Below are 26923 nucleotides of genomic sequence, written 5' to 3'. Positions count from 1 at the left end.
GTCCCCAAGCTGTCTTTTCTATGGAGAATATAGGGCCCAAAGCCCTGCGTTGTTCTGAGATGTGTTCCTCACTGTGTCCCCCCAGGGCACCTGCCATTCAACATTTCGGGGGGGGGAGGGGGGGAGCCTGGACTGACCAAGGCCCTTCTTCCAGCTCATTCCTGGAAGAGGTGGGCTCATGGATGTACCCCAATAGCTGCAGCAACGCTGACCTGTGCACCCCGAACACAGTTCCTGGATTTGGGGAGAGGGAGACCTGAGCTTGTAAAGCGAGTAGGACAGATGGGTCTGTTTCCCCGGACCCCTGCTCCCCGCCTCCGGAGGCCCGTGGGGAGGGTGGCCAAGGACACCTGGGCGCACAGGCGCCCACTCTCCCCAAAGGCTGCGACCTGCCCGCCGCCTGATTTCTAACTGGAAATCACGCTTTGCTTCGCAAATTTTCTCCTAAGTTAAATAACAACCCAGAAATACGTGAGCAAATCAATGGGTCGCTCGGAGCGTGGCTGGGGCAGGGCTGAGCGCGCGGGGCTGGGAGTCTGGAGGCCAAGCCCGGCTCCCGCCCTGCGCCCGGGGCCCACCCCTCCCGGGCCGGCCGGGCGCGGGCTCCCATAGGCCCGGCAGGGTTCCGGAGCCGCCCTCCTGGGCCCGGGGACAGAGGTCACCCCGCCCCCAGCGGCTCCCCAGCCCCGGCGGAGCGCGCGCCGGAGGTGACCCGGCTCAGCGCCCCCCACGCCGCACCCGCACGCGCACCCGCACGCGCACCCGCACCCGCTGGCCATGGGCGCCGCGGGCTCCTGGGCGCCGCGCCTCCCCGCGCTGCCCAGGTCCGCCTGGCTCGGGGCGGCCGCGCTGGGCCTGGGCGCGGTGGCGCTGGGGACGGTCGCCTGGCGGCGCGCGCGGCTGCAGCAGGTGGGCGCCGTGGCGCAGCTGTGGATCTACCCGGTCAAGTCCTGCAAGGGGGTGGCGGTGAGCGAGGCCGAGTGCACGGCCTTGGGGCTGCGCAGCGGCCACCTGCGGGACAGGTACCGGGCTCCGCGGGGTGGGGGGGGGTGGGGTGGGGGGTGGGGTGGGGGGGGCAGCGCGGGCCCTGCAGGGGAGCAGGCGGGGAGCGGGCGGGGCCCAGGTGGGCAGGTCTGCGGAGCCCCCTCACGGGCCCTTCCGACCACCGAGAGCTGGTGGCACCAGGAGAAAGGGGGGGAAATGGCATCACCTCCCCGGGGTCCCGACCTGCTTTGCAGGGGTGGCTGTCTTTCTGCCTCCCATGGGCTCTTTCCCACGCTGCGCCCCTGGAGCTTGTGTGACATCGGTCCCCAGGTGCCTGCCAATCGTCTAGTAGTAGAACCTGCCAGCCAGGATTGGCCCCCGCCTTTCTGTTTTTGCATCACTGTCTCTTGAGAACTTGGGGCAACTTGGAGCCACCTCCCAGCCCAGCCCTCCCAGAGCCCGCCCAGGCCCAGGCCCAGGCCCAGGCCCAGCCCAGGATGGGACGGAAAGGACAGCAGTTGACGCTCAAGTTTCCTGCAGCTTAAAAAGTGCCCGTGCACAGATTATTCCCGGCCCAGAGTCGCGCTGCAGTGGAAGCGGGGCCCCGGCTCCCTTGAGCGCACCGGGGCTGGTGTGGTGGTTTTACTCAAGCCCTGCCTGGGTGGGCACCATCCCTGTGAGTTCCTGGGGTGCAGCGACGCTCGCAGAGGCCCGGAGTAAGTAGCTTAGTCCTCTCGGGGGCCTGGCTTCAGGCCGTCCCCGGGCCTCGTGGCAGAGCTGCACCTCAAACTGCTTCCTCCCTCCGCAGCCCTCAGGGCTTCTTGGGGTAACACACGGGCTGAGGGGCTGTAGCTCTTCTTCAGGCTCCCCAGACAGGAGTTCATGGCGCCTTTGAAAGGTGAGCTGTGCATCTTTGCTGCAGGAAAGAAGCCAAGAGTCCGAGCTATTCCACCGTGTGTACGGCCCACTCAGGATGGTGGAATTCAGTCTGTAGGCCCAGAGGTGAAGGGCACTGTCATTGTACTATATCAATTAAAAAAAACATGTATTGGGCCCATGTTACAGTGGATAGTAGTAAGAGCTGGCATTTGCGCCAGGCACTGTAGTAAATCCTTTATTGCCATGCTACCAAGAAATGTGAACAAGAGATGCAAACAAAGGCTTCCCGTCCCATGTGACAACCGACTCAATGGGACAAGTGCCGGGAAGCACAGAGAAAGGAAAGGCAGAAACTGTTTGGGGTGGTCAGGAATGACATCATAGTTTGAACTGAAAATTTTAAAATGATTACGAATTTTCCAGGCAAGTCAGTTGGGAGACAAGCATCCTAGAGAGAGGTGATAAACTGGGGAAAGACGCTGGGCTTGAGGGGACAGGTCTGCTGGGGGAAAGGCTGGCGTCCTCTTAGGTATTTACCAAAAGTGACTGAAAACAGAGGCTTGAGCCTGGCCAGTCGTGGCTCAGCGGTTGTGCATCGACCTATAGGATCCAGGAGATCACTGTTCGATTCCCGGTCAGGGCACAGGCCCGGGTTGTGGGCTCGATCCCCAGTCGGGGGCGTGCAGGAGGCAGCCGATCACTGACAACTCTCATCATTGACGTTTCAAGTCTCTCTCCCTCTCCCTTCCTCTCTCTGAAATCAATAAAGATATATTTAAAAACAAAACAAAACAAAACAGGGGCTTGAATAAATACTTGTACACCAGTGTTCATTGTAGTGTTAGTCCCAATGGCCAAAAGGTGGAATCAACCCAGTTGTCCAGCAGATGAATGGGCAAACAACATGTGGTATGTACACATGATGGGATAGTATTTGGCCAAAAAAAATGAAGTTTTGATACCTGCTATAGTATAGCTAAATCTTGAAAACATTCTATTAAGTGAAGTGAGCCAGACACAAAAGAAAAAATATTACGAGTCCACTTACATGAATACCTAGAATAGGCAAGTTCATAGAGATGGATTCGAGGTTACCAGGACTAGGGGAGAGGGAAATGGGGAGGTATTGCTTAATGGGTACAAAGTCTTTTTTTTGTTTTTTTTGGTTTAATATCTTTATTGATTTCAGAGAGAGGAAGGGAGAGGGAGAGGGAGAAAGAGAAACATCAATGATGAGAGAGTCATTGATCGGCTGCCTCCTGCACGTCCCCGACTGGGGATCAAGCCCGCAACCTGGGCCTGTGCCTTGACCGGGAATCGAACCCTGATCGCCTGGATCCTAGGTCGATGCTCAACCGCTGAGCCACGCCCGGCCTGGCTGGGTACAAAGCCTTTGTTTGAGATGATCCAAAGGTTTTGGAAATAGATAGTGGTGGTTGCTCAACGTTGCGAATGTGCATGATGACACTGAGTTGTGCACTTAGAAATGGTTAAAATCGCGTTTAAAAAATATTCATTCTCTGTTGATGGACACTTGGGTTGTTTCTACCCTTTGACATTGTGAGGAACAGTTTCAGTTCCTTTGGGTATATACCTAAGAGTTTGCCAGGTATTGGATGTTGTATCTATTATACTGCAATAAAAAAATTAAAAAGAGAAAGAAAGGCTGGTGTGGGTGAGGGCACCGGGAGGTGACAATACCTGCCTTACTGCAGAGTTAGGGGGTGACACAATCAGATTGGTATTTTGGGAAGGTCAGACTACCATTGTTACTAGAAAGAATTACTAGGAAGAAAATGCATGTGCTGGTGCCAAGGATTTGGCCGAGGACAGACCCCTGTCCAGGTCCAGGAGGAAGGGCTTGCATTGACCTACTCTTTCTAGTGTAGCTGCACACCTCAACCCCGAAGACCTGCTGGACATCATGACCCGAAGCACCTGCCATATTTTTTCTATGTCTCTAGATCCGCATAGCACAAGCTCACTTCCACAATAGCCATCACCCAATCCAGCGTGAATCGAAATTACGGAAACATCCATGTGTTTAGCTTCCTTGGTAGCTGAGAGGCAACGTGCAGAACTGCATTTTTCTTTTTGTGAAACAATTCTTTCTTTTGCTCTTCTCTCTATTTTTTTTTTTTTCTTTCTGGGAAGTACCTTTAGACCAGGAATACTGGCCAGAAATATTATTGTCCATATTAACAATAGGCTTTTCAGTAAATTGCAGGATTTGCAGCTCTGAATGTGGAAACATTAATTTTTTTAAAACGAGGGGGCCGGGGGTGGACTTGGCAAGGCGTACGTGGCATTGAATGTGGTCAGCTGAACTCCAAGCTGTGTGAATGGTCTTGTTATTTCGACTGGCAAGAGCCCAATGCCTCCTGTGTGCCAGGCACTGCGGGCCCTCGAAGTCTTTCTGGGCAACAGATTATTGTCATTTCCTTGGGGCAGGTGGAATGAAAGTGGTCGGACTCTCACTTGAGATGAAAATAGAATCCACGTCTCTGATTTTGGTGCCATCAGGGAGCTCAAAATGTTCTGCAGAAATTGTCGAATGTTTGAATGCTTATGAGACTCTGCAATGAACTGAAAGACTCAGTCTTGGGCTGCTGAGCTCACAGTCACACTCATAGTAGGTTTATGGGGAGGGAGGAAGTCAGAGGTGACAGCAGGTGACTGAGGGTCCCGTAGACTGGCAACTTGTCGTGAGGGTCCCTGCATATCTTGTGTTTTGCAAATGGCAGGTTTTGGCTGGTGATTAATGAGACGGGGAACATGGTGACTGCTCGCCAGGAACCTCGCCTGGTCCTGGTCTCCCTGACCTGCGAGGGGGACACCCTGACCCTCAGCGCAGCCTACACGAAGGACCTGCAGCTGCCCATCGAGACGCCTGCCACGAACGCCGTGCTCAAGTGCAGGTGAGGAGACGGCCTTCTTAGCCCTGGAGTGAGTGCTTCGAGAAAGTTCGAATTAGGGAGGGAACCCTGAGAAAGGTGGTTAATAATTAGTCATTGATTGCAAATGCTCCATAGGTGGGAGCAAGTCCTTAATATCACAAAGGTGGAGCAACTTCAGAAATGTATGTTTATGTGGGGTTGACGGATATCAAAGTCCCGTGTTGGAAAACTCTGGGGACAAAAGCATGTTGACATGTCAGCAGGGGGCAAATCACACCACCAAAGGCCAAAGGACCAAAGTGGGGTGGCAGTGACTGGAGAGAGGGTCCTGGAAGAGGTGAGAATGGGTCTGCGTGTAACCTCAGGACTGGCCCTGCCCTGCCTGGGAAGACTGGGAGCCTTCCCAATGGGAGTTAGGAAGGGAGTCACAAATGGCTGTGTGACCCGTGACATGTAGGTCTAATAAAAGGTGGTTCCAAGATAGAAACAAGCAGCTGTGACCAGAAGAATGATCGGACCTGCAGCTGCCAGGGGGGTCCGAGTCCCAGGGAGCTGGGAGAGTCAGCCAGGACCCCTCTGTACCAAGGCTCTCCGCCCGACATCAGAAGGGCGACAGGAAGCAATGATTCCAGGAAAACTAGCACTGCTTCTAAGAAATCCTGTCTAGAGTTGATTTTTTATCCTATTATGGGGAAATTAAAATTTGGTCTAATTATACGTTTGTTCCAGTTGCTGCATTTTGAATTCAAATGCCAAATGGAATCCATATTCCGAATGTATTACATCAAAAAATGTGGTTAGCTGGAAAATATCTGAAGGCACCCCAAAAGTTCACAAAACGCAATACCAATATAATTTCAATAATATCCTGGAGTTTTTAAATATAATACGCTTCTAGTATAATTTTGTGGTTTTCTTTTTAATTTTATTTATTTATTTTTAATTGAATTTATTGGGGTGACATGGGTTAATGTGATCATACAGGTTTCAGGTGTGGGTTTCTGTTACAAGATCTGCATATTGCACTGCGTGCCCACCACCCAAAGTCAAATCTTCTCCCAACACCATATATTAGGACCCCCTTCACCCTCCACCCCCTTCCTTCTGGCAACCGCCACACTGCTGTTTGTGTCCACGAGTTTCAGTTTTCTATCTCACACGAGTGAAATCATACTGTTCTTAGCTTTTTCTGACTTATTTCACTTAGCGTAATGTTCTCAGGGTCCACCCACGTTGTCGCAAATGGCAGTAACCCGTCCTTTCTCATGGCTGAGTAGTGTTCCCTAGCATATATGTACCATATCCTTTATCCAGCCCTCTATCGCAGGACACTGGTTGTTTCCGCGTCTTGGCCACCGTGGACAATGCTGCAGTGCACATGGGGGTAGGGCATGGTAGGGTGCCCAGATTTGCAAAGCCATGCCCCTTCTTAACCCCTGCTGCCCCCTGCAGAGTGCACGGCCTGGAGATCGAGGGCAGGGACTGCGGCGAGGCCGCGGCCCAGTGGATCACCAGCTTCCTGAACAGCCAGCCCTACCGCCTGGTGCACTTCGAGCCTCACATGGCACCGAGAAAGTCCCACCAAATAAAGAGCGTGTTCCGGCCCACAGACCAGGTGAGAGGAGCGCCCCTTGGCTTTGGCCTTCGGTGTCCTATGGAAGGCAGGTTTCTTAGGGAGCTGAGAGCTGTCCATCTCCAGCCCATCGGGCAGGGCACATATCTGCTGAGCTCAGCTCTGTTGTTTTGCCAGGTGGCCCCTGGGCAATAGCAACGGGCAAAAATACAGCTGTTCCCTTGGGAGCATCATCTGTGTCCCTTGATTTGGGGAAACTCTTGCATTGCTGGCCATCAGCATCTACCTTGCTCTTTACCTGAGCCTGCTGGGGCTCTTAGGGTTTCAGAATATTTTACGGCAGTGACTTTTCCGCTCCATTCTGTCACTGCATGAGTCCGGCCTTTTTACGGTTTGGTTGCCTTTGAGGGTCAGACCACAGTGGTGCAAATGGGTATATGTCTGGCGATCCACAGATTTGCAATGACCAGACTGGCCTTTGCAGGAACAAGGCTGCACGGATTCATCATAACTGTAGGGTTGGGAGCCCAATACTGTGTCGTTCAGTTATTAATCACAGTCAGCAAAAGTCCTTAACACAGATGTGTGGAATTGCGTAAAAATAAATATCCATAGAATCAGTCAGTGGTTTTTTTTTTATTCTCACATAATGAGGTCGTGGAGCCCAACCACCTTACTAAACGTGAGAAACTAAAGGCTTAAACAGGTGGAGTGAGCTCCCCAAGGGCACTTGCCCACAGGCAGCTCTGGGCTCCCAAGGTCATGTCCTGCTCACTCTATCATATAATTCCTGTTATCTGCACGGCTAGCTGAACCTTCTGAGCCACTGTGACTTTTCTGTTAAAAAGAACCGGAGAAATATTTAGAGAGATTGGGGGAGGAAAAGGGGAGGGTCCCCAGAGCTAGGCCCACAAAGAAATCCTTTGTGTGCCTCCTGTAAAGACAACGTCTGTCTCCTTGTCAGATCGCTTACTCCGACGCCAGCCCGCTCCTGATCCTCTCTGAAGCCTCCCTGGCCGATCTCAACTCCAGGCTGCGGAAGAGAGTTAAAGCCACTAATTTCCGGCCCAATATCGTCATTTCCGGGTGTGGTGTCTATGCAGAGGTAATACGGGGCCTCGCTTGGCCTTTCCTTGGGTTTATTTTATTTTTTTTAAGGTCCGAGAGTCTTTGATGTTCGTCGATTAGATTATTTCTAGAGATGCGTCATTTGTTGGCCCTATAAGGCACCACGGTCAATGTTTCAATTTCCTGATCACCCGATCAGTGTGGGGGACACAGATATAGACAAGGCAGAGATGTGGCCTCAGGGAGCAGTTGCGGGCCTGAGCGTCTCAGGAGAATTCCCAGGAAGCAGACGCGTGTTTGAACCGGGTTTCCTTAGCAGAGAGCACACGCTGTGCTTGGAGCGTGGGACAGAGACGCATGTGGCCCTGTCTGGGTGAAGATGCTTTGCTGGTTAGTCGATGACCCTTCTGGGGAAGACTGGCATTCTCATTGCGGCTGCTGGAGGCTTAGTTTCTTTTAAAAAAATATATATTTTTATCCATTTCTCGAGAGAGAGGTAGGGAGAGAGAAACATCAATGTGAGAGCCAAACATCGATCAACTGCCTCCCGCACACTCCCCACCGGGGATCTAGGCCCAACCCAGGCTTGTGCCCAACCAGGAGTTGAACCAGCGACCTTTCGGTGCAAGGGATGACACCCAACCAACGGAGCCGTGCTGGCCAGGGTGGAGGCTTGGTTTCAACATCAGAATTTTGGGAGGGTGCACACATTCAGTCTGTAGCAATTTCTGCCTGTACTCTTGCTTCCAGGCTGTTCTTCAGAGTTTTCTCCACTCTGAGAACCCCACCGCCTTCTCCATAGCTCCACGTGGGTGCCAGGCTCAACTTCAGGATGCCCAAAACCGAGGGCTGAATTTCCTGCCCTGCCCAGTCCTGCCCACCCCTGTATAGCAGCTCTGATTTCCACATACTGACTCCCATGTGCTTGCTCAGGCCCCAAACTGGGAACCCCCCATTTGTTTTTTCTCTCTTACTTCCCACATTCAAACGACAGACAAATCTTGGGGGCTTTGTCTTCTTCCCAATCTCCTCTCCCTCCCTGGACCATGTCCCTCCCCCCCCCCCTTTCTCATGTGGTTGGTTGCAGTGGCCCCTTTTCATTGGTCACCCCTTCTTCTAAACCTGACCAATAGATTTGTTCCTCATATGGTGAAATTTTTACCTAATTTACCTGGGAATCAATTCCTAACGGTTTTTATTGCACACGAAAGGGGCTCTGGAAATATTTCTTAAGTTAGTTTCCTAACTGGAACTCCTTTCTCACCTTCTGGATCTTTTATGCTTTTTAGGACGACAGTGCCCCTTGGTGGAGCGATTACACAGTACAGGCCGGGGCTGCTCTGCACCGAGGTGCCCAGCTTTCTGGGCCGTTGAGAAACACATATGCAGTTTAGAGGCTTCCAGTGACATGTCAGGGCGAGGGCTCCGGAGTGCTCATGTGACTTTTGTGTCCGGTCCCCTAGGATTCATGGAACGAGCTTCTAATTGGTGACGTGGAACTGAAGAGGGTGATGGCTTGTTCCAGGTAAGATGCTTCCCTCGCTGCCCAGGACAAGAGGGGGGGAGGGACAAGGTCACTCTGTCCCCGTGTGATGCCCTGTGGGTCTGTGTGTGCAGGTGCCTTTTAACCACGGTGGATCCAGACACCGGCGTCATGAGCAGGAAGGAGCCGCTGGAGACCCTGAAGAGGTAGGAACAGGAAATTTAGTATCTTTAAGAAGGGTCAGTGAGATGCCTCCACACATACAGTCTTGGATCTGGTGGGCCCTCGTGATCGAGACTCTGGGAAACACTTCGGGGTGTTCTGGTCCCCAGGATGCCCGCTTGTACATAGGATTTTATTTTTCATTGAGAATTCATGATTCAAACAAATCAAGTTTTTTTAAAAAACATTGTTTATGTATTTTGGCAGATTATATTATGGATTGCGTATTAGATGATACCAGAAATTTACTAGGTGTGATAATGGCATTGTGGCGATGTGAGAAGCGTCCGTATGTTTTGAAGAGGGGTGTTAGTATATAGGGAGGTGACCTGGTGTCTGGGATGTGCTGCAGATTATTTTAGCAAAAAAAAAAGGGGATATGGGGGGAAAAAAGTGTCAGGATCTTGCTAAGTAGAATCTGGATGATAAGTGTGGGATTCATTGCACTAATATTTCTCCTTTTATGTTTCCTTTAAAATTTTCATCATAAAATATTGTGACACAATTATAGGAAAAAAGTGGAATACGCAGAAAGTTAAGACAATGTTCATTTTTAAAAGCTGGTTACAAAGCAGCATCTATTGCATTTACTTTGTTGTTTACTCGATTTTACTTTTTAAAACATAGAAATGCACATGAGTCCATAAAAGGCTAGAAGCCTGGAAACCAAAATGTTAATGGAGGTGCTCTGTGGGTGAATTATGAGATAGGAATTATATGTATATTCTTATATGTCATCTGTGAATGTGCTACACCCCACCTGCATCACCTTTGCTGGAACATTCCCAACCCCCACATTTCTGTGCCGCTATCTCTCAGATCTGGGGTGAGATATTGGGGAAACTTGTGGGAGTGAGTGAACGATGCTCATCTTCCTTGGCGCCTTCTAAATCGGGTGCAGTGCCACAGGTGGGTGGCAGGGCTCATCGCTGTAGCCCCCGAGACTCTTGGCCTTGACCCTGACTCTTGTCTCTGGGTGTCACTTGTAGGGTTCGAGGGGGAAGGCACAGAGGCTCAGCACCCGGGAAGCCTTGGGGATGGAATGAAGTTGCAGGGTGGCAATCTGGCATCGAAGCCACCGTGAAAGAGCACGTGGAGGGGAAGGCAGTCATACTTGGGGGTCGTGGGACCAGACTCCCCCCCTGGGATGTGACTCCGGCTATAACCCCTTCCTTCTGATCTCTCACCAAGCTCCCGGCCTCTTTTGGGACAACAATTGAGTTTCCTTTGGTTGGCACCAACACCCACTGCCGATGCTCTTATTCCAGAAGCTACTCTCTGGCCCCTCCCTGACGGGATCCCTGACTCTGCCACACACGACTGATGTGGTCACCAGCGGGTCCCCCTCTGGCTCAGACTCTGGGTGTTCTCCAGGAAATGAACAGGGCAGGGCAGAGCTGGATGATTCTGTGTCAAACCAGCCGAGTGACTGCGGGAATTGACCGGCATCCTTTCCTATACGTCTGATTCTTGTCGCCACCGTGTCGCTTGGCGTCTGGCATCTTTCCCTGGGGATGTAAAGTGTCCGCCGTGGCTGGCTCAGCCTCCTGAGAGCGCTCCATGTGTTTGGGCTGCTCCTTTGAATCTTCAGCGCCCCCTTTCCATGGGGAGCCTGTGTTTATAGAGGATAATTGATCCCAAACACAGACTGAGGGCAGGCAGGCAGGGGTCATGGGGACCAGCAGGGCTCTCCTGAAATTCTGCAGGCTTTCTGCAGCCCCACCGTCTCCCCTAATTGCCCCTAAGCCCCCAGGAGACAGAGCAGCCAGCCGAGGTGTCTTCTCCTATCTCGCTGAGATTTAAACTGCCATAGAGGTAGTAATTTATGTTCTCTCCTGGACAGGTGGTCATAAATCGGGCCGAGAAGGGCCCGGCCGCGTGACATAAATCATGGGACTCGAAGCAAACAGTGGTGTCCAGACACCGTCCTGGCTCGGGGGCGGGATGCTCGGAGACACACTGCTTTTTGCCTTCTGTGTGCTCCTGGTGGCCGAGGGCTGTGTTGCTTCCAAATGTGAGTTCTCAGCAGGGACACCTCTCTGCTGACCTTGCCTACTGATGCTGCCACCCACAGGCTGGGGGCACAGGGGAGCCTTTGTCTGTAAAACAGTCAGGCCTGGCCCTGGCCAGTGTGGCTAAGTGGTTAGAGCATCGGCCTGTGCACCCAAGGCTCTCGGGTCTGATTCCTGGTCAAGCGCATGCACCTGGGTTGCAAGTTCGATCCCCAGCCCTGGGTCAGGGTGAGTGTGGGAAGCAACCAATCCATGTGTCTCCCTCACATCGATGTTTCTCTGTCTCTCTCTCTCCCCTCCTCCCTCCCCTTCACGCTCTCTAAGAAAAACCAATGGAAAAAATATCCTTGGGTGACGATTAACAATAACAACAAAAAAGATGATAAAAGATTGTACACTGTGAGCATGTGGGCTGTGGTCCTTGGTGAACTGGACGCCTTCCCGGAGGAGGAGGCTGTGGGCACCTCTGCCTTCTCCCTCCGAGGCAGCAGCGTTCAGTGCAGCCCTGCCCCCCCGGCTCAGCCTCGGACGCTCCCCTCTCCATGGACGGTCCCAGTGCCGCTCAGGAAGGACCTCGCCTGGCCAGGGAGCCAGTAGGTAGCGAGGTCTCCGAAGAGGCCTGTGACCCTGCCTGGGAGCCCAGCAGTGACCAGAGCCCCTGCCTAGTCACGGTCGGGGCTCTGACAGTTAATGAGTAAAGCAGGCAGAGTGCGTAACGAGCAGCCCTCCCTGGTGCACCGCACTTTACAGGTTACGGGGTTTCCACCCAACTGACTGCACCCTTGCCGTGTGGAGGCCTCTGTCTGAGCTGATCAGCGCGGCTCCGGCCTCCTGCTCATCAGAGTAGTTGAATGTTTCATATTCACTGAGGCAGAAGATACCCTAGGAAAGGAGCGTTTAAGTGAGTGTGTAGCTTATTAATCCCAACAGAAGTGTGTATATTTGACAGAATCATGGAAGATCCCGGTGTGATCCAGTGCTGTTCAGCCTGGTGTACCTCCCGGTCCTCACCAGAGGGCACTGCTGGTCTCATTTGTGGGGCTTCCTTCCCGCAGCCCAGCGGGGGTGCTCTTAGCAGGAGCTGGAGGTGGGGCAAAAATCCAGGAGGGGTGGGCAGGGCCAGATGGCACCTAGGGAGGCAGTGGCAGGCTGGCCACACTCCACTCCCCTAGTGCTTCCATTTCTACTCCAAGACAGTGCAATGCACCGTCACCTGCCAAGCTGTGTTTGTACAAACCAACCCCCTCGCCCCACCGTGGCCAGTGTAAAGGGCTCATTTGGACTCCTCACCCCAAAGTGCCCTTTCAACGTACACAGATCCCCGGTGTCCCTGGGTAAGACGTGGGGATGTGGCCGCTGGTTGCGCTTGTGCGGTGTGTGCGGTGTGTGCCCTGGGGGGCGCTGTTCTGTTGGACTTTGATGGGCACCACTAGCCTGGGGCGGATTCTGACCTTAACTGGTGAAACCACGTGCTAGTTGAGCTCTCGCTTCTGTGTGGCTGTGACTCATCATGATCTCTCTCCTACTGTAGTTACCGCCTGTGTGACCCTTCTGAACAAAAGTTATATGGAAAATCGCCTCTCTTTGGACAGTATTTTGTTCCGGAAAACCCAGGGACAATCAAAGTGGGAGACGCCGTGTACCTGCTGGGCCAGTAACAGGAGTCGCAGGTCCTGGGGTATCAGATGCCTTGAAGAGATGTCTTCGGAAATGCCAACACTTGACACCTCCGCATTTTCTTTAGACCTGTGGTTTCCAGGCCTTTCCTCTTTTGGACTTCCTCGTGTCCCGAAGCTTCCAGTGCCCTGGTGCTCAAAGCAGAGAAATATGGTCTCCATAACTGAGTGGGCCTTCAGGAAGCCGCTTAAATTTAAGACAAGATTCTGAAAACTCCATGTTTAACTATGATTGTGGGATAATTCTTTCTTTTCCTTCTTTGTTCATCTACCCAGAGTGCTCACCTCCACCATCTCATTACCAGTCCTTAGGGAAAGAGAACAGAAGAGACAGAGGAAGAGTGGGCGAGTGAGAGGAATGTTCTGGAAGGTTTTATGACCGCATGCGTGGGGCGTGCAATGGAAATTAAGTAGCTCCGCAAATAAGGCTGGAACCTCACTTCGCTTTTCTCCTCGAGCTCAGGGGGAGCTTTTGAAAGGGGGTAAAGAACATGACCTTCAGGAAACACTGAAAACCTCCTCGGTGTCCCTCCTGGATCCTTGCTGGTTCCATCAGTTCGTGACTGGGTGCCCCTCTTCAAGTCCAGGATCTGCACAGCATGCAGGGCCTCTGGGCTGAGGGACAGCAGAAATGTCAGGCTGGAAAACCAACTCCTGAGGGCAACGTTGCTGTCACCCTCTCATGTGAAACCTGTGGAGAGCAAGACCAACAAACATGAGACAGAATATCAGATATATTCCATTCATGATCCAGAATTTCTTCTGATATCTGAGAACGGATGGTCCCACTAGAGAGGGGCAGACCCCTGGTCTGATGTCTGAGATGCTGTTTCATGTTGCCCAGGAAATAAATGATGGCGCCCCCTTCGGGTAAGAGCAAAAAGGAACCTTCTTGATTTTAATTTTTTTAAATTTTTTTAATGTATCTTTATTGATTTCAGAGAGAGGAAAGAAGAGGCAGAGAGAGAGATAGAAACATCAATGATGAGAGAGTCATTGATGGAGCCCGCAACCTGGGCGTGTGCCCTGACCGGGAATCAAACCCTGATCACCTGGATCCTAGGTCAATGTTCAACTGCTGAGCCACGCCCGTTGGGCAAAAAGGAACCTTCTTGAAAGGACTGGTGGTGCCATCTAGAGGCGAGGAGGGGCAGCTCAGCCCATGCCTTTGAAAAGACTGAAAAAATACCTGTGGATAGATTTTGGTTTTCTATTCTAGAATTTTCTTCTTTAAAGGAAGTCGGGTACCCTCCAGGTGTTTTCTGCTTCTCTGCCAGAGTCATGGTTTCCTAAAAGGGGGGCTGTACTGTCACGGAGCCCTCCTGGATCCTTGCTGGTTCCATCAATTCGTCACTGGGTGCCCCTCTTCAGGTCCAGGGTAAGAAACTGCAGAAGCCCCCAGAAGAGAAGAAACGGGATTGTGTGATTCCAAATAAACCACCAAAGACCTTTCATGGGAGAAAAGGAAAACATAGGTCTGTCATTTAAAAACCAAGGTCTAATTTTTCTGTTGATGGAGTTATGTAACTAAATTCGGATGAAGTATGTCGTTGCTATTTTCTCCTTTGATTGTATTAGGAAGCTGATGAAATCATGAAAAAAATGTAAGTAAATGGAAGCTACTTTGACTAGTTTCAGATCTTACTGACTTCTTGGCTTTGAAAGCTGACCGAGGTTAACGGGCAAAGCCAGTAATTCTGTGGCCTGGGCCTTTCACAGGTGGGTTCGCGCGCACACAGCATCCCCAGGCAAACACCCACTTTCCAAGGACTGTCAAGCAAACATGCTTTTTACCAAAAGCTGTGCATTTCCTACTGGTTTTAGAAAAGGGGTCAGAAATTGTTGGAATCGAGCCTAGCTCTGAGGTCACGTTACAAGTTGACAGGTGCACGTATATGTTTTCTGGTTGGTGAATTATTGCAATTTGTTTCCTGTACACTTGATGTGAGTTGAAGAATTAAAATAATCGAGTAACCTATACCATCATCTTCCCCAATAAATCCACTTTATGTTGAACCTACAGTTAGACTGAGGCAAAAATAAGAGTTCAGCAGATAGCATTACTAATGGGATCTCGGGATCCCATGGGAGAATGCCAACAGGATTTAAGGAACCATGTGAACCTGGTTGATGTGGCTCCGTTGAGTTGTCAACCCATGAACCGAGAGGTCAGGGTTCAATGCCCAGTAGGGAGCGTGCAGCAGGCAGCTTAACATTGATGTTTCTATCTCTCTCCCCCTCTCCCTTCCTCTCTCTCTAAAAATCACTGGAAAAAATATCCTCGGGTCAGGATTAACAACAAAAAAGAAATGGACAAGTGAGTTATGATAGCATCTCAAGTTACCCCGTCTCGAGCAAGGGGAAGATTTGGGCTCAGCACCACCAATGTTTTGGGAATTGTGATAATAAAAATCAGAGGGATCTCGGTGTCGGCTCTGACTGCACTGTCCTCAGAGGAGGAGGCCCAGGTCGCAGCCCTGACTGTGGTCCTGCTCTCCCTCAAACACAGCTGATGGGGGCCCGGTGGGGCCACCGGGTCCCATGCTCTCCCCTAGCTCCGGAGGGGGCGTTGCCTCAGTCACAGTATTAGTCTTCTTGGACAGGTCATAAGTTGTATTAAGTAACAGAAGAGGCTGAGAAATGACTTCCCATCCAACTTCTTCCAAAGCTGATGGTGGGTCAAGTTCACTCACGTTTGGCTATTGACCAACCTAATCTAGTCACCCTTGGTGGTCCTCAGTCATGCTCCCTTACCTTCACAGAACTTTCTAGATTGCTCTTCCTTCAACCTTTCTCATAAGCCCACAGCCCCTGATTTCCCCCCTCCATTCCCTTCTCTCTACCTTCCACCAGTCCCTGACCTCTCTCTTCAAGTCCATACTCCAGTCCTAGTTGAACCCTGGGGCTCTAAATCAAGTCTAACCTGTATCTCTCTCTTTGGGATTTGCTGGGATTTCTGTCAATAAAGTTTCGCTGTCATTAGTATGTCTGATGAATATTTTTACACCTAATAAAGACTCGGAGAGATTGTATTTGCTTGGTCCAGGGGAGGGGCATCCTCCAGATGACCGGCCTAGCAATTAAAGGCAGCTTGTTAGTCAGAGGCCCAGGACGGCCAAGGACAGCTGGAGAGCTCTTCTTTGCAAGCAGCTCTGGTTAACATCAACCAAGAAAGCTCTCTGTAAACACATGAATAATTGATCGTCCCGCGCTCACATAGCTACCGAGGATCTGAGCCCGTATGACTCATTTGCGAGCCATTCCTGTCGTCTGGCTGCCATAACATTGGAGGAATGATGATGGTTTCTTGGAGATTCTTCTGTGGCTCGAGTTGCCAAGACCAAGGCTGTAATGGTTTGTTATGATGACCTTTGTTATTCCATTAGGCTCAATTGCTTTAAAAAATGATGTGTGCATATTTTCGGAACGTTTTTCCCTTTACGTTGACCTGACATCATAGTTTATATTACAGAATGTATTAATGACAAAGGAGTGTTTTCATGTCTCAGGGACAAATTTTAACAACCATAATCTGCCCTTAGTCATCATAAATATAAATGTATTGGTCAAACAGATCTCGTTAATGTGGCCAAGATAAATGCAAGCCTATATTTTAAGGCAGTTGAACTCCTAGAGAATATATCTGGAGCCTTTTGTGGGGCTAAGAGATCTTGTATACCTGCTATCAGAAGGCTGACAGAATGAACGTCTCCCCCTCTGGTTTTACGTTGGACAGATATAAACGTCTTGGGGATGTCGGCTAAGATTGCTCACATAGTTTCTGGGCCCCATTAATGCCTGGTGGGGTGAATCTTAGTTCTTAAAGCCGTATTTGTCTCACTGTGCTCACAGGGCCTTCGAGAAGAAACCCAATAAGGATCTGGAGTCTTAGCAGTGTGTTGCTCAACCACGTTTCCTTGAGTTCCACTGCATCTTAGGGTTTTAATTATATTAATCCCCCTGACCCTGGCATTGGGCTTCCTGTGGGAGGAGCCCCCTTGCCCTCAGATGTTCCCGACATTTTGCATCATTTCAGTCGGCAATGCATGTGCTGGCAGGCGATGCTCTGGGCATGAGCCGGAGGCCGGATCAAACACTCCGTTTTCCTCCTTGTTACATCACACTCCAGAGTGTTGGCCTTGGTTTGCAGTGGCCACGTTTTAAGCCTCTCAGGCAGCATATAAATCCTTGTTTGAGAGACGCCTTTTTAATTGTGTTTTTTTCCCTGAACCGTGAAAATGTGCTTAGGGCAGGAATGGCTCAAATGCTGGTCTCTGAGAGAGAGGACCGTTTCCAGGGGTGAGCTCATCTCCCCCAGACACCGTAAACACGGTGCCACAATTAACCTCCGCGTGGGTTATGGTCACCTGGCAATGACTGAGAGCACTTCAAATAACCGCTTACTCTTCTTGCCTGAGAAGAATATTCCCTCTGAATCTGCTATGGCTTTTTCCAGCATCCTGTACTGGCCTGTAGAAAGGTGATTTTTGCCTGGAGCATCTCTGGGACTAGGGATTGGATTATTTTTCTAAATGTTATTGGTGTGAGGACAGGACTGTGATTCTCTGTGTGGTTTAAGCCTTTTGATCTCTTTCAACAGTGAGTCACATACACAATTGCCAAAGGTGGAAGCAACCCAAGTGTCCCTGGACGGAGGAATGAATAGACAAAGTGTGGTGTATACACACAATGGAATATTACTCAGCCTTCAAAAGGAACCGAATTGTGACCCATGTTGCAATCTGGATGCACCTGGAGGATATTATGCCAAGTGCAATAAGCCAGTCACAAAAGGACAAATACTGTGTGGTTCCATTTCTATGAAGTCAAATTTTTTAAACAATGTGTTTTTGTTGATTTTTAGATAGAGATGAAGGGAGAGGGAGAGAGAGATAGAAACATCGACGAGAGAGAAACATCGATCATGCCCCCTACTGGGGATCAAGCTCCAAACCCGTTCATGTCCCCTGACTGGGAATTGAACCAGTGACCACTTAGTTCATGGGTTGATGCTCAACCACTGAGCCACACCGGCTGGGCTATGAAGTCAAATTTACAGAGTAGTCAAACTCATAGAGACAGAACGTGGAATGGTGGCTGCCAGGGGCTGGGGGAGAGGAGAACGGGAGTTATTTTTTAATGCAGACAGAGTTTGAGTTTTGCAAGATGAAGTCTGGAGACGGATGGTGGCAATGATTGCACAACAGTGTGAATGTGCTTAATTCTACTGAACCGTGCGCTGAAAATTGGTTAAGATGGTAAATTTCAAGCTAAGTGTATTTTACCACAATTAAGAAATAATTATAAAAAAAGAAAATAAAGTGAGGCACATCAGAGACTTGGAGTTGAATGAATCCAAACTCTAAGCTCCCTTCCGGGAAAGCCAGCCCAGGCAACATTGGGAACCCAACCCCATCCAGAACATCAAGAATTCTCTTTGCCGAGACTAAAGAGAATAAAAAATGGAAATGTAATGTCTTTGAACTTAATCTTGATGGAGGGTGAGATCATTTAACTTCGGACTGTAATTTCTTCTTTTAACTCCTTTGGACCTTAACTTGTAAGGGGGCTTAACTTCAGACTTGGGACTCCCTGGTAATTTGACATTTGAGGGGGGTTAAGTTCAAGTTCAGCACATCTTATTGTCGGGGTGCCTTTATGATTCATTGGGTTTCACTGCGTGACCTATGATAGGTTATGTTGGTCAATGCGGCTGGAAATAATTTGATTTGGAAAATAAAAGAGAATCTACACTTTTCTTCTTGACTACAGAACGGCCTTGAGGAACATCATGTGCCACACTGACCCGTCTTAGAAATTCCATTGCTTCTGTATTCCTAACCCCTTCCTCCAGCCTAGCTTTTTATCAGTAATAAACGATATTTTGCTATGAAAAAAATAAATAGGACTTTTTAAAAATATATTTTTTATTGATTTTTAGAGGGAGAGAGAGAAACATCCATAGCCTGCCCCTTGCATGCCCCCTACTGGGGATCGAGCCAGTAACCTGGGCATGTGGCCTGACCGGGAATCAAACCGGCAACCTTTCGGTGCATGGGAATGACACCCAACCAACTGAGCCACACCAGCCAGGGCTAAAATAGGACTTAAAGAAAAAAAATCTAAAACTATATCCACATTCTAGCTGTGCCTTGCATGCATAGATAGAGTGCCAAGAAGTCTGCAGAGAGCTTTCACCCACTACATGCTGTTTGATCTTCCTGACAAGCCAGGGAGGTTGGATGGATGTAAAAGCCTTTTGTAAGCTGCTCCAGAATGATAATTACACTTTCCCCTAATTGCATAACTCATGTCAATGAGGTTTGATAAGGTTAAGTAGGTTGCCCAGGTTATAGGTGATGGGCTAGAATTAGAACCCAAGGCTTTTGACTTCTGGTCCCATGCTGCGAAAGCAATTTATCTCGCCAATTCTTGTATGTGCCCTGACCGGAGGTCGAACCCAGAGCCTTGGCACATCGGGATGATGCTCGTAACCAACTGAGCTACCCGGCCAGGGCTTTTGTTTTCATTTTTAAGACAAGGTAAGGATTCGGAAAGCTGATGAGCGATTGCCTCGCTCCAAGAGCTCAGGGAGATTGTGTGTGTGCCAACTGGTTTTTCTCTCCTTCCACCTCTCAGCCAAGCTTCAGAGGAAACTGTGTATGTGAACTGGAAAAGATGAATTTCAGGCTTCATTGAGAGCTTTAAAACCTTAAATCCTTCTCGAAAATAACCTGTCTCTCAGGAATCTTCAGGCCCAAGGAATTATGAAGCTTTTCCTTGGGCTGTGGATTGGCCGCGTTATTAACTACGATTCCTTAGGTCTCTGAATAGAAGGATGCCATAAATCTGAAAGTATTTGTTCTGGTTTGTGATGAAGCAAAACTGTATAATATTAAATCAGAGGCTGTTATAAACATATGAAATGGCACATTTTTTTCCCAACTTGGGGCATCGTGGCATGAGACTTCTGGGAAGGTAAAAAAAAAAAAAAAAGTGTTTTTATAGTCTTGGATACCGAGTCTGGTTTTAGCTAGGTTTTCTTCTTTCTGAGCATGAATGCTAAATGAAAATTCTTCCGTTTAGCTCTCTGTTTTCCCAGCAAGTTTGCAAGGCTGAGTGGAGGTGAACTTACCCCTTTGCAGGGGTTGAAACTGGAGACTTGGGCTGTGTGTGTGTGTGTGTGTGTGTGTGTCAGGTGGAGAGGTTTGTGAGTGATGACCTTGGAAATTAACCTCGTTAACTGTCAAGGTTAATTGACAATTGACCTTGGAAATTAACCTCGTTAATTGTCAAGGTTAATTGACAATGTCTCAGGTCCATTGGAGCAGGGAGGCGGGGATGTGAGGATGAGGTGCTGCTTTACCTGGAGGCTCGGTGGCTGTGGGTGTAGGTGGGACATCTAAGGACACTCACATCCTTGGGAGAGTTGTGGATTCTTTTTCTGCTGTAAATAGTCACCCCCAAGGAGCAGAGGGACAGCTGGGGAGTGACCAGGCTCGGTGGTTATCACCTACGGAAATCCTGTGAGTGGCAAATACAGCCCTGGCCAAGCCTGGAGAAGCGATTAGGGGGAGCGGAGAGGGGCCGACATGCTAGCGTGGAGGTTATTGGCCGGGAAACCAGAGGCAGGGGGATTTGGGCTGAAGGAGCCGAAGAGGAAATGGGGGAGGAAAAATAAATAAATGAGATAAGCCATTTTCATTTGCTTCCGCCCTATTGCCCTTTTGTTTTGTGCTCTGGACTGAGGTCTCCCCTGAGATCCCCTCTTCTGGGGACAACAGCCTGGAGGCAGGTTTGGAAAACCAGGCCTGGCCAGAGCTCCTGGCCCCATACCCACTCCTCGGCAATGACCTTTTAGTGGTTGGCAGTGACCTTTCAGTGGTCGGCTTTCCACAAGCCCCTACTTCTACCGGTGCCAGGAGCCCAGGGCTACATGCCCAGCACCCCACACACTGCAGAGGTCCAATGTTGGGGTCACTGTAGGGTCATGGGTCAAGAGAGCTTAATAACAGTGCTGCTGGCCCTCAGAAAGGTTTTCCTTTCCTTGGGTCCCCACCGGAAATGATGACATTGGCCCCACGCTAGTGTCCAGGTCTGCCCGCCTGCTGGAAGGCAATGCTCCAGGTGCCAGCATCACGCGAGCCCCGTTCCTTTGGAGAAACCTTGGGCCTCATGAGATGGGCGAGAGGGGGTTGGCAGGTGGCAGGGAAAGCAGCCCATCCGCTCCCAGCTCTGGCTGTGTGACCGGGGGCAGGGTTCCTAACCTTGCTGGGCCTTGGTCCAGACACCCGTAGAACAGGGATGGTGGTGATGATGATGATGGTGCAGCCTGTGTCCTATGGTGATGATAGTGGCTCATGTGCACGGGAGGGAGGCTCTGCTGGCAGGTGGGCAGCCAGGTGTGTGGAAAATAAGTTGTTATCAAGAACTCAGAGAGCACCAGTTTGCAGAAGGCCCCCTTTAGAGAATCTTTAAGAAGACTCAGAACTACCCAGCCAGTGTGGCTCAGTGGTTGAGTGTCCACCCACGAACCAAGAGGTCACCGGTTTGATTCCTGGTCAGGGCACTTGCCTGGGTTTCGAGCTCCATCCCCCGGTGTGCAGGAGGCAGCTGATCGATGTTTCTCTCTCTCATTGATGTTCCTATTTCCCTCTCCCTCTCCCTTCCTCTTTCTCTAAAATCAATAAAGACTTATTTTAAAAAAATTATTAAAAATAAAAAAGAACACCCAAGGCTCCCCACCACTTGCCCAGAGCTCACGCTGTTGAAACAGCCCAAAGAAAACCGGGTCCTTGGGATGGCATTGGGGCTCACAGCTGAAGTCACTTTGCTCTCAGGCCACTCGTGGGGCACCGCTGTCCTCAGCCACAGGTCCACACCAGTGAGGGGGTCGCCACCCTGCACTCACTCCTTCCTCAGCGGTCAAGGCCTCTAGAAGTTATTTCTCCATTGCTTGTTTAAACCAGGCAAGTGCAGTCCTTCCTTTGAAGATGTGCCGTGCCAGGGTAGCCTGCCCACGCACCGGGCAGGCTCTCTCTGCTTGGCGGCCCCCTGAACAGGCTCCATAAAGATTGTGGGGTGTGAGGCAGAAGCTGGTCACTAAACACTTTAACTGAGCATCTACTATGGGCTAAGGCACTGTGAGTCATCTAATCAGTACACTATTTAGAAGAAAAAGGAATTTAAAGTATTTCTACAAATCTCAGCCTGAATTACTATCTCTTTTTATCAGTTGTGAGCAAGCAGCTCAGGATCCAACTAATGAGAAATATAATTTTCCCACCGACACTTTAGGATGCAAAACACATTGTTCATACTTTCTGGAGAAAAAAACAAAGAAGAAATAATAAAAATAAGATGTTGTGAGAGCTTTGAAGTGCCGGGGGAGGGGGCACAATGGCAGGTTCCTTTGTTGAACTGGCGGATTTTCCTCAGGCCCCTCGGCCAGATTCTTATCAAGCATTTCTGAGCGGGAGACAATGCAAATGGCCCAGCATGAGTAGAACAGCTGACAAATGTGCTGAGAAAGGATGGCCTGGTCCTCATTGAAAACAAATAGCCCGGGGCGGCCAGCGAGGGCACACTTCATCTTCTGCATCCTTTTTAGAGCTGGGACCCAGAACTCTTGTCCCTGGAAAATGAATGGCGTGCCGGGAAGGCTGCTTGGCCGACTTCTCTGGCCCTCGCCTTGCACCCAGCAGCCTTTTTAATGAGTTATTTCTTACCGTGGCCCCACCAGGCAGGTCATCATCAATATCCCTGCTTCAGAGGCCAAGCTGGAGAGAGGCAAGGGCTGGGAGGTGACTCAGTAACGGGCCTTAACTATGCGAGGGCCATGGGGCTCAGGATGGGGAGCCGCTGTCCTCAGAGTCTCTCCTGAGTTCAGAGAAGGTGTGAGCCTGAACTTCAGCAGGGAGGGACATTAGAGTGAAAAGAAGTTCCTGGCCCAAGGGGGTAGTGCTCCCTGTGATGTCGTGAAGCTTACTGAGGGCAGGAATCTGTCTTCTGCCTCTTGGTGGCACAGCATCTATTAGATATACGTGTCCCTGGAAAATCAATGCTCAGTTGCCCCAGTGATGAACAGCAGGGACAACTCCATAGGTAGGCAGTGTTCAAGCGGGGCTAGAGACACGGGGATCTTGGCTGCCCTGATCTACCAAGAAGGAAGTACCAAGGGATCCCATAAGATCATTAGTGCGTTTTGGGTCCCATATTAGCTCCTGAGAGCGGTTCTCTTGGATTCAGTTGAAAATTCAGTCAAGTCAGTACTTGTTGGTTGTTTGCTACGTGGAAGGTGATGGACAAAGGCCTTGGTGGAGGGGAATTCGGGGCCGCCTTAGCATCCTATCTGCCCCGTGGAGCTCATCGCTGGTGCCTGGGGAGGCAGGTGTTGGCTCCTTCGGTTCTGTAGGCAGGGCCAGAGCCGGGTCTGTGAGCGAGCTGCAGGCACTTGGAATTGTACGTCTCCGTTTCCTCTTTCGCAAGGCTCATCCACCACCCCTTGGTCAGTCTTGGCCTTGGGTCAGCGTTTCTGAGGAAAGATTTCATGGGAAAAGGGTGACATTTATGTCTAGAGCTGAGCTGGTGATTAGCTTTGGTGATAATCTTCTCATTTTCTCTGCTTCCCCTTGCTCCCATTGTTGTTGACAGTCAAGACTTACTTGTTCGTATTATTTATTGAAAGAGCTAAAGAGGAAAAGGCCAAGGCTAAGGCCAAATAATTGAAAGGAAGCAACATGTCTGAGGACATCTGAATGTTAATGGATGGAATGGGCTTCTAGGCTTGAACGTGTTATCTTTAAACAGTCTTGGGAAACTGCATTTTAATTCAGCCAGGCACCTCTCTTAAGTGGAATCTGATCGCTTTTTCAAGGGTTGTTTCCTGGAATCCGACCTCAGGTTTTTTTGCTTTGTTTTTGTTTTGAACGGTTTACCATTTTCACGTGTACGCACTCAGCCCCGAATTTTATGGGACAGTAAAAGAAGGCTAAGCCTGTGAGACTAAGCAAATTTGTAAGAAAGCAATTTAGGGATTTCAGCCTCACTTAAAAATGTCCAACGTTTCAATAGCCTCAGACAGCTCATGCGGTACAACTGCCAACAGAGAGACAGCTTTGCTCCGGAGTCGACTCCGATGGGGAACCAGCTTTTACTGATCAAAAACCAACACAAAAAACCAACAGAAAAAAAAAACCCCACCCTCCTGATCAGAGGCTGGTCCTTACGATGTCCGAGGGACCCTGGGGAAGTCTGTCCCTACCATCCTCAGTGATCACCTCTGCTCAGAACACAACCAGCTCCCAAAGGCTCGGTCCCTACAGCTGCGTGGGAAAGGCTTTAACTAGAAAGCAACGCAGAGGGATTTCTGTGGGCTTGACATCTTGGCCCAGACTGGGACCAGTGTGAGCCTGGAATATTCTCTCAGATCTCCTCCTCATTCCAAACAGCCTCCGCCTTGAAGACGCTGGTGACTTGAAACATCTTCCTGGGTCTGTAATGAAGATACTTACAAATATTACAAGAGATTTATCACTTCGGTGTGAAATTCTCTGATACCAACAGGGAGTTTTTAAACACAACTGGTAACAAGAAGCATATGGTCAGAGATTCAAGTTACCGCTTTTTTTTTTTTGCTTTTTTTTTTAATTGTTGTCTGCCAAGGACAATATATTTTTTTTTCCCCCTTTCTTCAAAATAAACACTGTGCAGGAATGTGCCTCAGCAAATGGCTGGGGTTCTATTATATTTCATGCAGCTTTCTAAACAATTTCCAACCCTGGCCTGGCCTGGTGTCAAACAGAAGGCAACCAACAATAGCAAAATCCCATTAAAGCCGAGAAGGTTCCTTCCTGAGGTGAGCCTGGCCAGAAATAGTCATCTTGGCTTATTTTCCAGTTTGGCACCGGGGACTAATAATGCGCAGTCTCTTAATGGAAATTATCTAATTTCATCCAAGAGTTCCTCCAGAGAGAGCCGGGCTGACGCACTAGCAGTCAATATAACAACATTCTTCTTGAAGTGCCGGACAATGGGCCTTTGGAGGGACTGATAAACCACGTCAGACGCCGGACAAACACGGGGGTAAAAATAGCCATCGAGGCACAGACACAGCCACCTCGTTTCTCAGGAGGGAGGCCCACAGAGGAGGCTTGTTCAGAATGCTTGTTGGGGATCACTTCATCAGATCTGGGGGGGAAGGATCGTGCAGGAAAACCAGAAGGGGAGTGGGCGAGAGAGAGAGGGGACAGCAAGAGGGGCAACGGCGGAAAAAGAATGACAGTGATAAATGAAAGGCCGAAGGGTTCACTTGCCATTCGTGGTACGAATCAGTAGCCGGCAACTGGACGTGGTCACTTAATAGAAAGCCTGCGTTGGGTGTCATTCCCGCTAACATCCCGCCCGGGGCTGTTTTCCAAGGGCTCTGCAAGAAACAGCCAGTGGGAAAGAATGGCCCATTTCAAGATATAAAGGCGGCATTTGAAAATAGTTATTCTACTTAAAATATAAGGTGCTAATTCCATTACTTAACGGTTCTTTATTAAAATAACTTTATGCCTCCCAGATGTTAATACATATTGAAATATATACAGGAAAAAGGAAATCTGAGTATTATAGGAGAAAAAAATGATTGGAGTCCTGGGAAATTTATGTCTGCATACACACATGTGAGTTCTATAACGCGATATAGTATATAGAATAGACCTATAACTATATTTCTGTCTAGCTAGCTAATCTGCAAACTATTCCAATAGCACTTTTCTAAGACCAACAAGGTCACCCTGAGATATATACCTGACTTTGTTTTCCATGTTTTACTTGCTTCATAAATATAGTTTTTAAAAGGACTTGCAGAAATCTTTTTTAAGAAAAAGATTTTTTAATTGATTTTTTTAAGAGGGAGAGAGAGAGAGAAACATCAATGTGAGAAACATCAATTGGCTGCCTCCTGCACGCCCCCTACTGGTGACTGAGCCCGAAACCCAGGCATGTGCCCTGATGGGGAATCGACCTGGTGGCATTTTGGTACAACGCTCAACCAACTGAGCCACCCCAGTCAGGGCTTATAAATATTTTAACTCCATTTAAATGTTAAGCTCCCCACGGGTAGGAACTGGCTTGTGTCTATAATGGTTATCCATATTAAGATCGTATCAGTCAAAACTGGCAGTTGATCAATTAATTGATTGAGTCTCATAGTCTTGAAATGTCAGAAAGTCTCACGTGTGGGCATTTCAAGAACTAAAACCTGGAAATCTCTTCAGGATGGGCCAAGTCAAGGCTCAAACCTATGTCAATACTTCCACATCCACCACTCCTTCCCCTCCCTCCTCCCACCGACTCGCTAGAAAACAGTGGTCCTTGAATCTGGAAGGAGTTCCCTAGACCACAAGGCCCTGAGATGAGTAGATCCCAGTGACATTCTCTTTGGGTCTAATGCGAGAATTTGCAGCTCTAGACTGATGCAAGACAACACACTCCCTGCATTCACACCGCTGGGATAATACAAAGACTGAAGCAAGACGGCAGCTCAGGCCCGTGGGCCTCCCTCCCTGACCCTCCCCAAATTCAGATACGTATTTAATACACTGATAACACCTGCGTCCAGGGAGGAACATTCTGTGGCTGGGGAAAACCAGCAGGAAAGACAACTTCTCCAAATATTCTCTTCAAGGTTGAAATATGGAAATATAACACTATTCGAAATTTTAAAATTAAATTGAAGTAAGGTAGTATTAGAGTATTAATATAAGATAAAATGGAATTTAGGGTCAAGAGGCACTAAAAGGAAACGGAGATAGACTCGTAGTGATTAAAAGTACAATTCGTGACAAAGTTTTCAACCTCAGCATCTAATGGCAACTTCAAAATATACTAAATAAAAACAATAGAAATTCAAGGAGAAACCGATAAAGATAACAAGAAAAGATTAAGTACACAAAAAATGAGTAGCAATATAATAATAGCATAATCATTAATTATAATTATGTAGTACTTAAAATAATATAAGAAAAGCACATGTAAAGCTAAAAGATATGTATAAAACTTGGTACTCAACAGAGACAGCACATTATTTTTAAAAACATTAAAAAAATTAGAACGTGTGTTGCTGGATTATGTTTGCTAGT

The 26923-nt window shown here is 49.2% G+C and overlaps 1 protein-coding gene across 1 annotated transcript; it reads left to right on the top strand.

Annotated features, from left to right (window-relative positions):
• The first annotated feature begins 777 nt into the window (after nucleotides 1-777).
• MTARC1 (mitochondrial amidoxime reducing component 1) lies at nucleotides 778-13592 on the top strand. The gene is made up of 7 exons (XM_087829058.1): nucleotides 778-1022; nucleotides 4608-4781; nucleotides 6213-6375; nucleotides 7298-7438; nucleotides 8865-8926; nucleotides 9019-9090; nucleotides 12650-13592. Exons 1-7 carry the CDS (start codon nucleotides 778-780, stop codon nucleotides 12774-12776), a joined length of 984 nt encoding a protein of 327 aa, XP_087685184.1. The 3' UTR covers nucleotides 12777-13592.
• Nucleotides 13593-26923: the final 13331 nt, after the last annotated feature.

The sequence above is a fragment of the Miniopterus natalensis genome, chromosome 21 (assembly GCF_054644295.1).
Source record: "Miniopterus natalensis isolate mMinNat1 chromosome 21, mMinNat1.hap1, whole genome shotgun sequence".
NCBI classification, from domain to species: domain Eukaryota; kingdom Metazoa; phylum Chordata; class Mammalia; order Chiroptera; family Miniopteridae; genus Miniopterus; species Miniopterus natalensis.
Note: the sequence above shows the minus strand (reverse complement) of the source record. Positions and strands in the feature narration are given on the sequence as shown.